The sequence below is a fragment of the Lasioglossum baleicum genome, chromosome 12 (genome assembly GCF_051020765.1).
Source record: "Lasioglossum baleicum chromosome 12, iyLasBale1, whole genome shotgun sequence".
Lineage (NCBI taxonomy): Eukaryota > Metazoa > Arthropoda > Insecta > Hymenoptera > Halictidae > Lasioglossum > Lasioglossum baleicum.
Window position 1 is genome coordinate 4,094,346 of NC_134940.1, and position 13,573 is coordinate 4,107,918.

General features: G+C 41.2%; 3 protein-coding genes across 6 annotated transcripts; 1 reads left to right on the forward strand and 2 right to left on the reverse strand.

Annotated features, from left to right (window-relative positions):
• Positions 1-72: 72 nt before the first annotated feature.
• Ate1 (arginyltransferase 1) lies at positions 73-3,725 on the reverse strand. 4 transcript variants are annotated; one of them, XM_076435714.1, is made up of 8 exons: positions 3,592-3,725; positions 3,232-3,358; positions 2,952-3,082; positions 2,459-2,877; positions 1,638-1,793; positions 1,213-1,385; positions 888-1,149; positions 73-611 (listed from the first exon to the last, which is right to left on the reverse strand). In XM_076435714.1, exons 1-8 carry the CDS (start codon positions 3,686-3,688, stop codon positions 450-452), a joined length of 1,527 nt encoding a protein of 508 aa, XP_076291829.1. In that variant the 5' UTR covers positions 3,689-3,725; the 3' UTR covers positions 73-449. The 4 variants fall into 4 exon arrangements, with proteins under 4 accessions (XP_076291829.1, XP_076291831.1, XP_076291828.1 ...); XM_076435713.1 differs by lacking the exon at positions 1,638-1,793 and adding an exon at positions 2,019-2,180 and having other exon boundaries at positions 79-611; XM_076435715.1 differs by lacking the exons at positions 73-611; positions 1,638-1,793 and adding exons at positions 625-781; positions 2,019-2,180.
• On the reverse strand, positions 3,613-13,092 carry Eaf (ELL-associated factor). Its single transcript, XM_076435722.1, has 6 exons — positions 12,038-13,092; positions 11,728-11,959; positions 11,419-11,652; positions 10,869-11,155; positions 10,694-10,772; positions 3,613-10,615 (listed from the first exon to the last, which is right to left on the reverse strand). The coding sequence occupies exons 1-5, from the start codon at positions 12,186-12,188 to the stop codon at positions 10,696-10,698; spliced, it is 981 nt and encodes a 326-aa protein (XP_076291837.1). The 5' UTR covers positions 12,189-13,092; the 3' UTR covers positions 3,613-10,615; positions 10,694-10,695.
• On the forward strand, positions 4,872-9,743 carry Chpf (Chondroitin polymerizing factor). The gene is made up of 6 exons (XM_076435701.1): positions 4,872-6,686; positions 6,761-7,068; positions 7,356-7,946; positions 8,014-8,289; positions 8,364-8,547; positions 9,430-9,743. Exons 1-6 carry the CDS (start codon positions 6,041-6,043, stop codon positions 9,741-9,743), a joined length of 2,319 nt encoding a protein of 772 aa, XP_076291816.1. The 5' UTR covers positions 4,872-6,040.
• Positions 13,093-13,573: the final 481 nt, after the last annotated feature.

Consider the following 13,573-nt stretch of genomic DNA (forward strand, 5'->3'; position numbering starts at 1 on the left):
TTTTTAAATTGCAAAATTGCTTTGTCTTGATTTTGGATCGAACCTGTGCGCTGATAACATAAACTAAGATCATTCGGATCGACGAGTTTGGCGTCGAGGTAACGCCCGACAGTTGAAAGTATTTTTGAGAAACATGCGAGAGATTCGGTAAAACTTTTTATTAGCGTTCTATACATGAATCATCGCAAATACTTTTATTCGATACCGCTACAGCGTTCCGTCTCGCGCGGCTTGTCGACACTGAATCGCAAACCTTCGCGTTTTCGACGACAGATCGATCGAGACTATATATTCGGTAGCAATTGCTATAAATGCATAAAAATCTGCAGCGCGTTTAAAATACTCTCTAAAACGGGCAACCCACGTTTCGGGAAAACAAATACAAGAAAAAATATGTTCGCTCTCTCATTCGCTCACTCACTCACTCTCTCTCCTTTTGTATCGCTGACTTAAGTACGGTAAAGCAACATGCGTTGAGCGCACTTCATTCCGACCAAAGTCGCGAATTCTTCGACTTCCTTCTTCTCTTCTTCCTGTTCTGCTATCGGCTGCTGAACTCGTTCTCTGTAGATTCTGAACGGCATCGCTGTATGCCGATACAAAACCAGTACCTGAGAACGAACGAGCGATTAAATTCAGGGAATCGCTCGAAAATTGAGAATATTTAAACAGCCGATTTAAAACAGCCCCCTCGACCAGCAGCTCGAGACATTTTATGTACTCCGTTAAAAGGGAACACAGGGTCGACCTTCGCGTGTCCTCTACAAGTTTACGCGTTCACCTACAAAAACATGAAATTGTGGCCGTCGAAATCGTTTGACTCTTATCTCGCAAGAATTGATCGAGAGGACTGGTTTAAACGGTCACGCTCTGCGCTGTCCCGGTACCTTATCGGCATCGACTACAGCATCTTGATCAATGGCGTCGAGGTTTTCATTGAACCGGCAATATTTCTCTTTGTCCAGCTTTTTGATGCAGGAATCGATGTCGAACCACTCGTAAGTTTCGGGACAGAGTAACTTGGACGGCTTCATTCTCGCTTTGTATCGCATCTTCGGGCACGAGTGTATGTAGAATCCCATGTAATAGTATTGCAAGTCCTTCGCCGATTTGTTCAATTGCCTCGTGAGGTAAACTTCTCGCAGAGAACTGCACAATAACAGTTGTACGTTACGATAAGGATATGCGGTTAGTCTAGTGTTCGATACTGACCTAAGCGTTCCGAGAGATAGAAAAGAGTATGCAGGATCGTAGAAGAAATATACGCTTGAAACGCAAAATGGTAAAATGTCTATCACTCCGACAGCTATCAGTTCGTTGTCTAGCCAGTACTGTTCGTGAAACGCACCGTAGCCACACGGTGGTCCATCTTCCGGTATCCATGGCTTAAAAATCGAAAGCATAGTTGTGCATTCTATACCGGCGGTGAGTATTCAATAGTTTCGAATATAGGTTTCTCAACAGTAACAACATATAAAGCGTTAACCATCGTTACGAGGGATCGAAACAAACAAAAACAACAGAAACATCAACGACGAAAATGTCACGGTAATATCATACATAATTTATACGAGCGTACTGAAGTCTCTTATCGCGACTCAAACGAGGTAATAAAACTGGTTGAATACAAAGTGTACCTCTAGAGGATGCTGTACAAAAAAGTAGAGGAATGTCTTTTTATCGCATTCCTCTGCTGACTCCCCATGGATAGCCATCTGATATTTTTTGTAAACGTCTGCACTCGCGTCGAACGATTCGAGAAACTCGTCAGACTTTACTCTGACCGATTTGATCTAACAGAAAAGGGCGATCGTTTAATAAAAAACGGACGACATAAATCGTAAAACGGTCCACTTTGCTCCAATCATGTGTCGTTCGCATTTTTTTTCCTTTTAATGGGAGGGTTTCGGTTAGAATTATGTATGATATTAGACGTCGTGTGCGCGGCGCCACAGCGAATCGACCAACACAAATCTCGGGATAGCCAATCGACGAAAAGATATCGGAGATGAAATTACCTGTAAAGGCGACTTCACGAGAAATCCCATATATTGTTTCTCCGTAACTTTCTGCTCTGGAACTCTGTGTATCGTTGTCTGATATTTTTTGAATACCTCGAACGACTGTTTTGCGGTCTTTAGGTATTCGGAGCTCATTGGCGTAGTTCGAACTAGTTTGAGCTTGCAAGGGTGCAAAAATTTAACATACATTTATTCGAAACACCAAGCGAATCAAACTAATCCTCCTAACAAACTACTACAAAACGGAACTATAGCTTAAGAAAAGAAAAAGATATATGAAATATAGATTTTTCTCATCTAACATCGCACTCTTCCAACAGTCGAAACTAACATTTTTTTCTTCTAGACGAAAAAAATTGGAGAAAAGAGGACCAACTTATGATATATGTGTAATACCGAACTAAAATAATCGAGGAACCATGTTGTAATTGCCCTACCTCCAATCTACTTGTTCCGTTCAACATTTCATCGAACAGCTCCTCCAAGCTTTTCCCCTGGTTTTGCTGTTTATCTTTTTTGAACATAGCGTCTATCTCCGCTTGAGTTTTTCCTTGAGCCAACAATTTCTTTTGCTTGCGCTCTATACGTAAAAGTTTCGCTTTTTTACAGGGTCCTCTGGTCGGATTCATTTCTACGGATTCTAAGCTTCTGGAGGCTGCTTGGCAGTTCTCATTCTGATTTGCTGCTCGAGGTATACTTTCCGGCTGCTTTTGCTGCGTTCCCGGATCGGATACCGTGCCTTTGTCCGAAATTGTAGGCTGTAATCTGGCGATAATTTCGTCGTCCACAGCCTTGACTTTTATCTCGGACGCAGCTTCCTCCAGATGTGTACCAGAGGGAGCGATGTGACCGATTTCTGTGGTAAAACGCAGGAGCTATTAGACATACGGATATCATCGTTGAGAAATCTAAAATCAACGGTGCGCCTACCCGTATTGTCTCGTTCTTCTTCGCTGGTGTCCATCAAATCATCCTTTTGCAACTCGTTTCTTAGAAATTTTCCCATTCTCTTCAAGACCTTCTTCTGCGACTTTGTGATTTTAAAATTCAATGCTTCGCATCTACGGTACATAATTACGGATCCTACATGAATGTTTATTTCTTGGATAACAATAGACTCGGGTCCATTGGAACGCAGGGTGTTACAAACGTTCCCTTTATATTCTAGCAGCCAGTCGAAAATCGATAAGTATAACTTTGGTATGCTCACTTGATAGTGTATGAGGGACAACAAATTTGATCCATGCATGGTTTATAGCAGTAACGAGCGCTTCTTCTCCAGCCTCTGTCAATCAGAGCTTGATAATCCTGTACTTCCATGATGACTGCCTGCATGCCTGAAATGCGTTAACCTCGGAATAGGAAAAGCCACGCGTAAACGATAGTAATTCTTTTATTAGACAGTTTCCGACATACTGCCGAATCCCACATATGTGTGATTTGTGACCTGTCATGAAAGCGACCTAACCTATGGTGCAAAGTGTAACGAAACGATGCGACCGTGCGTATCGGAAATACGAACGATCATCGGAGTTCTAAACGAATGGAAATCTCTAAAGCTTGTACTTGCCAGAAGTGAAGCTCATGTTGGTATTTTTGCAATAGCCACACATGCCTCTTTCTTTCTTCGCGTAATATACGACGATACTGTACGATTGCTTCGCCATTTTTCTTCGTATTTCTCGTCCACTTGTACGGTTATCGCAACAGATATCTTAAATGTTGATCATGCGGATCCGATTCGATCGTTTCTGCGGTGTAAAAGCTGTCCGTCCAGCCTCCACGACGACAGCTCGACAACCGTATTGTATATTTACAAAGCGTAACCTTCCGTAACAGGAAATGTCTCTGACGCTGTCATCTTGTTTCAATTTCAACCGGCGCGGCGCATGAGATATGGGACGGATTTTTCCGCGCATGCGTGTCTGGTGCAGTAACGTATCCAAAATCCAAAATCCAAAGTTGTCCAAAGACAGGTTCCGCTGAGCGTCGATTGGTCGAGCCAGAATCCGTCCGCTATAGTCGCGCTCTAATTGGTCAGTATTTTTCAAATTTTCGCTACAGAAATAGAGTTGCTTCAAACATCCTAAGGAATCACCTCTGTCAAAGTATTCTGACATTTTTGGGACACCCTGTATATTATATTTAAAGTTATTTTAGCAGCCTTCCCTTCCCTATCATCAAAATAAAGGAAAAGTGTGAATTATATTATACGTATTCAATGAATATATATATATATACATAATACCATAAATGCATAACATAGAAATGACCGTTTTACATTGCTTGATGAAAATAACGACATTTAGATTTTCAGCAACTTTTATTGTAATACAATATAACAGGCGCTCATGCATCGGCGCCTCTTCGATGAAGCGCCCGTGTGGGGCCCTGTTTGTATAACGCGGGGCCTCCAGAAGCGTTTGTCCCAGAAGCGCGGGGCCCGTAGCATTTGCTACATTTGCTAATTGTAGCTGATCGCTGATCATTCTGTATATTCTGTAACTCGTAGGACACTCGTCTTGTCTCATCTCATGTCGTTTCGCGTCTCTCGTCTTGGAGTATCTTTGTCCGGAACAGATTGTTTCGAGGCCTGCGCACTGCTCGCGACGGACGAAGCGCGTCCTTCCTCCATGGTAACGGCGGATGCTGGTGGAGGAGAATGGGCACTATGGTGGGGACAATTTTATCTCAATCTCAATTGAGACAAAAATGCCCATCTGCCCAGTGCTGCCAGATGAGGGGAATCACGCCGATATGAGGTACCCCCTCTCTGATGACCAGAGTAATATGTGACACGTTGCGCGTGTGCGACAGGGATTGAGTGAGGCAAATGGGAGATGCTGCGCGTGCGCGATGGAGACGCAACAATGGCATGACATTTCGCAGGTTTTAGGTTATTGCCGCGTAAAATTCACCCATTTACTTATTTCACATACTATGTAATTATTGTATTTCTTTAAAATATAACGTTACAAATAAAACATAATTTGTCAATTTATCGTGTAGAAGAAAAATGAGTGAATTTATTATCCCAGTCTCTTTTATGCAACTATTTTTGAGAAGCGTATGAGGGTTAACAGTGTTAAAATATATTATGATTTATTGATTTTACTGGAATGTAACTCAGTACTACATACATACAGATTCCAAAATTTTTTCAATTGTACATATAAAAGAAAGCATTCATACTTCGCTTCACGACTGAAACTCTCACATGTTACAATTAATTTTATTTATAATAAAGAATGTCTATTTAGAACGAACCATATGATTTATTTCATTAAGTACGTATATGTACACGAGTACGATACGATACGCGGCAATAACCTAAAACCTGCGAAATGTCATGTCATCTCATCTGTCATCGTTGCGTCCCCATCGCGCACGCGCAACGTGTCTCCCATTTGCCCCACTCAATCCTAAAGCGATGGAATAGGATAGTGGAAGGGGAAAAGTAGGAGAGTACCTGGTTGCGATCTCACAACCATCTGGCAGCACTGCATCTGCCCATCCCTGGTGCTTAGCAAAAGTCGTTGAGAACCCCTGTCATTGCGAACGTCAAAAATAGAACAGTTTTAAATTATGAAATTTAATTTTGTGGAGGTGAAAAGTTTTAAATTTCAAATTGGATAATACACACGTAACATTTCGCGGTTGGTAGCCCGATGTCGTATAAACATTCAAATATGTAATGAGTTGATTCGAAGTCTTTTCCAAGTTGATTAACGTGAGTTCCCCGTGAAAAAAATGCAGAGTTAAGTACCCACGTCTTCTTCGTGACATAGAAGACTGACAAAACGTCTGTGAATTGATTTCTCGTGATGAATCCGCGGAAATCGTGTAAGATTATTCAAATGATTACTAAAGAATGTTTCTGTACCTGACGTTACAGAATAAACATGAAGAAAGTACTGCACATGTAATTATTGTGTAAGATTAAAGTTTATAATATTTTTAATAGAAAGAGAAAACTATAATTTATATATTGTACATATATCGTTATATATTCCGCAAGAATGAATCCGATGTTAAAAATACTGTTGTCCTACTGTTGGGCGAATATGTATTTAATAATTGGGCTAAGCATGGGCTTGAGCCTCAGCATGATGTCGATAACGATCGATATGAACGAATACGATATAAATGCGGATCACCAAATGCCTTATTCAAACTATCCAGATGATTTGGACGAATACGAACCAAAGATAAATATCAATAGTAAACCTCAACAAGCACAGAAAGTACCGAAAACGCTGATACGTCCAAGATATTACTCCACAGAGCTCGGTATCAGAGAGAAATTGTTTGTAGGAGTGATCACGAGCCAACAGTATTTGCATAGTAGAGACATAGCGATTAATAAAACCATGGCCCATATTGTGGACAAAATACGCTACTTTATTTCCATACCTGAAGGAACCAAACCTAATGTTACTCTTCCCGGTATAGTTGGGTTCACAGATACTAGGAGCATTTTGAAACCATTCCACACTATGAAATACATAATCGACAATTATCTAGAAAATTACGATTACTATTTCTTGATTAAAGATGTGAGCTACGTGAACGCCAAGAAATTAGTTGAATTTGTTACCAAGATTAGCGTCAGTCAAAAAGTTCATGTAGGCGTTCCTGGAGATATTCAGAACTATTGTTCCTTAGGTAAATAGATTGAAGCATCGTGTTGTTAATATTTCTCTCCTCTTATTAACAAATATTTCTGAACGACTTCACAGATTCGGGCATTCTCTTGAGCAATTCGGTGGTACAAGAATTAAAAAACAATTTGGACTGGTGTGTGAAAAACGCGTACTCCGACTCGGATGATGTTAATTTCGGTCGGTGTATCGTTCATTCTTCGTCAACGGTCTGTTCTGACCGCACGCAAGGACAACAATACCAATTTACTCAGCTCGAACCCACATTTTCGTTCGAACAAAACTTTAAGGATGTAGCTGGGAACGAAGAGTTCTTAAATTCATTGGTAATATACCCGATGTACGACCACCTCCTTATTTACAAGTTCAACACTTATTTCGCAGCGGTAAGATCGCATGACTAAGTTATATATAGACTGCGGATCTTTATGCGAAATAAAAATTTTCCACCGGAATTGCAACAAACTGGAGTGACATACAAATTTATTTTCTTTCCGAATATGTTGAACAGATTGAAAATAATGTAACAGTATTTTTAAATTCTTCGAATGTTTTCGCTGTTTAAAATTACACCTACTCATTTTTGTCATAAATGCCATAAAATCCGTTGTCTAGATATATCGTATTTAATAATTGTTATTTATCGTTGGTTCAAATCGCGTATCGCTTTCAGATGAAGTCCATTGAAATTCAGAGGCAGATTTCCGAAATCAGAAAATCAATTTTGGATATGGCTCACTTGGGTCCGCCACAGGATCACAATGTATCCTGGCCTGTTGGAAATCAACCAGGGAACAAAGCATCCAGTCGTTTCGATATCCTACGATGGACATACTTCAATGAAACTCACACGTTCTTCAGCACCGATTTTTCCACTGTGCAGAGACTAAAGACCGATGCAAAGTTCGACATCGACCGAATAATTAACGTAACAGCCTCCAATGTTATCGGTAACTCTCGGAGAAAGCTAAAGTTCAAAAAATTACTGAACGGCTACCAGAAGTTCGACGCATCCCGAGGAATGGATTACATATTAGACTTGGCGTTCACCGATACAATCACCGGCAAAGAAGTACGAGAACGAATCGAAGTATGCAAGCCTCTTGGCAAAGTTGAGATTCTGCCTGTTCCGTATGTAACAGAAAATACAAGAGTAAACGTGTTACTGATCGTCGACTCGTCGAAGAAGCAGGCTGCATTGAACTTCCTCGAACAATATGCCACGGATTGCATGGAGAAAAAGCAGAAAATATTTTTGATGATGGTAGCTGTTTCTATAATTTTCGTATACGAATTTGTCTAGGAATTTTTTTAACACGATCTTTTAATAGGCTCTTTTATATGATTTTGGTACCACATCGAAAGGCAAAGGAGACGTGTTTCACGACGTTAAGCAGTACGCGCTATCGCTAGCTGAGAAATACAAAAAGAATCAGTCGAAAATCACTTGGCTCTCTATTCGTCTACCAAGTAACGTGACATCCATTGAATTGGATCCTATGTTGAATATCGCTGTCACAGATTTGTGTATTCGGAAATTCTCATCCGAGAGTTTGATACTATTTGCCGAGACGGGGATACAACTGCGATTGGACTATTTGAATAGAGTATGTATATGTGGACATACTGTCACTTTTTCTCAACAAGATATAAACTGATTAGCTCGTTTGTATGAATTCAGATTCGCATGAATACCATCAGTCAGTATCAAATATTCAGTCCGATCCCGTTTGTGGAATTTCACCCTGACATAGCTCACATAAACGATGCAAAACACGTCGACACCGACATCAATCGTAACCATGGGAGATACGATGATTACAATTATAATAATATTGCTTTTTACGTTCGGGATTATAATGCAAGTAAGTGTTTAAAAAGAAAAATTATTTCTATAGCGTTTACTACATTGGAGGCAACAGAGGATTAAGGTAATCCTCTTTCTGAAAGGGGTAGACTCGTTTCTCCAGGTTTGCAAGGGTGCAGGATGCGCCTTCTCATAATGCGAAGATGCAGTTTCTCAGTAGTCAAAAGCGCTAGATAAATATCGATCTAGGTGGCGATCGCCTTCAAAAGCAGAGACTTGCAATCCTGGAAACGAGGCTACAACGGACGATTTTTATAGCTATGCAATTGGCAATGCTTAAGACCGTTCACAGTTCTTATTAATAATTTTTAAAGATTTACTTTCGACGATATCTCGTGTAGACACATTAGTCTTTCAAAATGCTCGATTTTGGACGGGTATCTATGCGCGCATAGGTAGCGTTTTCCGCCGGCAGAAAGACCGGGAATCTGCCCGGCAGACGGGCTCGATTTCTGCTCGAGACAGGCCTGGCTGACTGGACAGTTTAATTGCCACAAATTGAGTACTTAAATGACAATTTGAATGTCCTGGATTTGGAGTCACTGCATGCAGTAGTGTACAGGTATACGGAAAATCCCAAGATAGACATATTCGGAAGCATATAGGTGTCGCAGCTTTAAAATAATGCAAATTACACCTCGTAAACGCAAAAGTAGCCCACTTTGGAAAGCTTGCGCGCTAGATTGATCTTTTATCTAGCGCCTTTGACTACTGAGAAACCCCATCTTCGTATTATCGAGAAATAAGAAGGCGCATCTCGCACCCTTGCAATCCTGGAAACAAGTCTACCACAATTGTTCCTGTACTCTGTGCACGATTTCTTGACGAAACAGATTTTTTCGTCATAGCCGACATTAACGAACACGTTCTAATGTTACAGTGCGGAGAATGGTCGAGACTAGCATTCCAATAACACACACCGATAGAGACATTCCGGCTCTCTTGAAACTATCACAGGATCTACCAGTCACGTCTCTCTACGAAATGTTCGTTTCCTTTAGCAATGTACATATCTTGAGAGCGGTAGAACCAGCGTTAAAAGTCAAACATAAAGACATTGACTGCAGCAGCGCCTACAATAATAATATGTACAAGCTTTGCGACCGATCAAGAAATTTTCATTTGGGTCGACGCAGTCAGCTCGCAAGATTGGTATTAGATTATCAAATTTACAAGAATAATTTACTATCGTGAACAATATTTAGCTACAAAACTACCACGGAATATTGCAAACGATATTAGTGGTAGTTGTTCTTAAAAGTCTGTAAAACCTGCAGCAGAGCACGCAGAGCTTGTTATTGTCGGGCTAACGAATGATAATCATTTCTACAGTACAAAAATGTGGTAGCGCGACTAGCACGTTACACGTAACAAATGAATTGTATTTATGCTTGCGCATGTATATAAGAAGATTCGTATTGTAATGAATACTTTATTAAATTTATACAATTTCATTTAAATAAATATTTTGTAAGTAATACAGTCGTTTATCGATTTTGTGCACACATCATATAACGACATTTTGCGTTCCGAGGCGAGACCGTACGTGTAGAACCAATCGGATGTACCAGGAGCGTTTCGAAAACACGACGAAAATCAATGTGAACAAATGATTAAACAATCGTGGAAATACTTTTGCCACTTTCCTAGGAAATACGTAAAAAGTTTTGGCAAGATTTCTACCTTCGAAGTATATAAGAAAGTAAAGATCATATAATTACACTAAATATTAGTTAATAATAATTGTACAATCCCTAATACCTTATAAATAAATGTACATACACTACGTTATCGTTTGCAACCGCCACTTTTCCCATGTATTTACTACTGGAGAAAGCGAAGATTTGCTGTGTACTTGCGTATAGAGTAAATTACGGCAATACATATAGAATATGCGGAGCATCCTTTCAAACTCGCTATACATATTTCCTCTTGTGATGTAGAACGTAATCAACAGTTTCAATATTTCGCCGTCATGTATTTCTCAATGGACCGCAGCAAACGATACGCCGACAAAGGAAAACACGGTTCCGCCAGAATGATCTTTGAAAGAACTTTCGATGTTCCTAAAAGATATTATGCCAATGAAAATTCAATGTAATTAAACAGATACGCCTACCGCTTGCTGTTTCTATATACGTTACCACTAATCGCTGTCAGACTCTGATTCCGATAGTTTCAAATCTTCGGTTAAAAGATTATCCGGCATACTGTGCATGTGTCCTGAGGAAGATATAAAACCAATAGTTTTAGAATACAATACAGTTCAAGTAGAATACAATGAAATATAACGATTATACAAATATTTTAGGTATGCACCATTAGTTCCTGGTAGCACTGGAACAGTTTCCATTTCAGATTCGCTATCCGAACTATCCGAGCTTGAGCTGCTCGTAATAGAATCACTGAGAGCTCCCTCATCGCTCTCCACGTTTACCGTAATTTTTGTGGGCGGTTGAGTATTCACAGCAGGAGGTGGCCTTGGAGGTGCAGAAGAATTCGTAGTCGGTAATGATCCGGATGACATCAGAGGGCAGTCGTCCATTTCGGAGCCAATCATTGGCAAACTAGCCAAAGTTGGTGCCGCGGATAATTGCACTGGTGAACTAAAGTTCTGCGTGTTTTTAGTACGTTTAGAAAAAAATCTTAACGGTATTAAGGTAAGATTACTACATAGAAGAAGAACTAGATTTCTTAGCAAGCGTCCAAAAATCTTGACGAAACAAACTACATCGAAAACTTTGAATAATTTCTATTGTTACCAGAACTATAATTCAAGCGTGTAGAGGAGTACAAGCTGCTAGAAGTACAGTCCTAGTAATCAAATTTAGGGATCAACTACATTCGATAATAAAGAGTATTTACATACCTATTGGTCGAGATAGAAGGCGGACTCTTGCCATGATAGGGAGAAACTCTAAGAGGACTAAATTGTTTGGCAGGCAACTGAACGCTAGGCTCTCTTTTCTTCCCGCTTGTAACTTTTGTTCTTCCGTTTGCCCTACCATGAGTGGGACTCCTTCTGGTTTCTACCGGAGTTATAGGTCTGCTGCTGGTATTTCCTCCAGGAACTCCTAAATGCGACTGCGACTTTGGTTCTGTTCTGAAACATGATTTGCAACGTGTCAATCGTTTTCATCCATGATACGCAAGCTTAAAGGAAAAAATCTCTGGATACCTAGTCTTTTTAACTTGTATGTTTGCGGTCAGTTTCTCCAATGTAAACTCTCCTGTGTTTCTATCTATTATCAGAACGCATTCTTTATGGTAGGGTCTCTGAGAGCCTTTGAACACTGTGTGAGGAATTCCAGCACCATCCAAGTGTGGTACGGTGACTGTCATTGTGTTGTTAGATCCCACGTCGACTCTTGCTACTTTGGAAACATCAACGCTGGCTGGTTTGAAATCATCTGGAACCAAGAGGCTGATGAGAATGGGCGAACTAAGCGGGGAAACAAGCTTGATAGTTGGTTAATTCGTGCACTAACATTTCAAGGTGTGAAAGGCGGTGGATCTGTTGTTGGTGAAGGTTGGTCCGAGCTTGAGTTCCCGAATTTCGGAACCCAAACCGAGCCGCTCCGCCATGTCACGCCCGATACCTTGGAAGCTCGTTTCGGGAACAGGAGCGACCGATTTCATCGAGACGGCTTTAACTCTTCGGCCTCCGTGGTTGGGAACGTGCAGCGTGCTCGCGGCACAAACGATTCTTGATGGATCCAGATTGCCTATTCTGAATCTTATCGTTCGATCTGCCAAAATATGGCAGAGACGCGCACTCGCATTTTCCAGTAACAGCTGCTCGAGAAAGCTGTACTGTTTCTACTTTTACGATCAGCTCGCTCGTTTGTCCGACCGATTAAATTGCGTGCTGGCAAACGATTATCTTCGAACTGTGTCTCAACACAATCGACAAATCGGTACAACACGCGGAAAAACAGAATGAAATGATCACAGCTTGCACTACACGGTTACTCGTTGACCTATTTAGTTCAGTCCGAGTATCTGCGCTCACGAAGATCCAACACTTATGGTTAATGGGCTTGATAATATCGTGAACGTTTTCGAAAGAACGAAAGATAACCGATCCAGGGACTCGAGCTCGTTCGATTGATTCGATCGAATTCAAAATACGTCACAGTCGAACCATTCTTTAATTCTTGATAGACGCATCACAGCCAATCTTCTTAAGTTCTATCGAAAATTAACTCATCGAGTGCATGCACTGTGCACTATATAGCAATTTAAGTATTGCCATGAACGCCGAAGATTCTTAGAGAGGAGAAACTACGATGTTCTTTCGAGAACCGATTTCCAAGACACATGCGCCCGTGAGAAATGCATACATGAAAACGTCAACATTGTAATTTATAAAAAAAACGTCAACGCCACGCGAACGTGCAATTTCGAGACGCTTTAGAGGGGAGTCACGGTGAAATGATGTACCCCCTCTCTGATGACGGGGAATGAGTGGGGCGAATGGGAGACACGTTGCACGTGCGCGATGGGGACCGTGAAGTGTGCGCCTGCGCACGGTGCTGGAATGGAATAGTGGAAGGGGTAAGGAGGAGAGTACGGAAGCTCCGTTTGGAGCTCATTCTGGCTTCACTGCTGAGCAGTGTCGCCAGATGAGGTAGAAAGTGGCTTCATTTCCTCTCCTCCTTTTCCCCTTCCAGCACCATGCGCACACTCCAACGTCCCCCACTAAGCCGTAGACTGGTCATGTATTAGTATGGTGATCAGAGAGGGGGTAAAATGTATTCCCCTCGATTTCCCCGTTCTGGCGCAGGGCCGCAGGCCGCAGTAAGAAATTTTCCCCACCTTCGCTACGCAGCGGTGCCGTAGGCCGTAGGGGAAGCGAAGGCATGAGGCGCGCTGCACGAAAGAGAAGTTGGTGGGGAAAAACAGGCAACTTATTGTTAGCAGCTCTCTGGTACACTGCGTCAACGAGGTCATACAGAATAATCATTTCTTGTAATTGATTGGCTTGCGGCTAGTAATATTTGGTAGAAATATTTGTTTACTTA

Bases quoted from the DNA above. Each gene is read 5' to 3' on its own strand.
- Chpf (XM_076435701.1), top strand. From the start codon at position 6,041: ATGAATCCGATGTTAAAAATACTGTTGTCCTACTGTTGGGCGAATATG. The intron at 6,687-6,760 runs GTAAATAGATTG...ACGACTTCACAG, and splicing joins TCAGAACTATTGTTCCTTAG to ATTCGGGCATTCTCTTGAGC. The intron at 7,069-7,355 runs GTAAGATCGCAT...TATCGCTTTCAG, and splicing joins TCAACACTTATTTCGCAGCG to ATGAAGTCCATTGAAATTCA.
- Ate1 (XM_076435713.1), bottom strand. From the start codon at position 3,688: ATGGCGAAGCAATCGTACAGTATCGTCGTATATTACGCGAAGAAAGAA. The intron at 3,083-3,231 runs GTGAGCATACCA...TATGTACCGTAG, and splicing joins TGTCCCTCATACACTATCAA to ATGCGAAGCATTGAATTTTA. The intron at 2,181-2,458 runs GTAGGGCAATTA...CACCCTTGCAAG, and splicing joins ACGGAACAAGTAGATTGGAG to CTCAAACTAGTTCGAACTAC.
- Eaf (XM_076435722.1), bottom strand. From the start codon at position 12,188: ATGAAATCGGTCGCTCCTGTTCCCGAAACGAGCTTCCAAGGTATCGGG. The intron at 11,960-12,037 runs GTTAGTGCACGA...TCTTGGTTCCAG, and splicing joins CGCCTTTCACACCTTGAAAT to ATGATTTCAAACCAGCCAGC. The intron at 10,773-10,868 runs GTGCATACCTAA...TATCTTCCTCAG, and splicing joins AGTGCTACCAGGAACTAATG to GACACATGCACAGTATGCCG.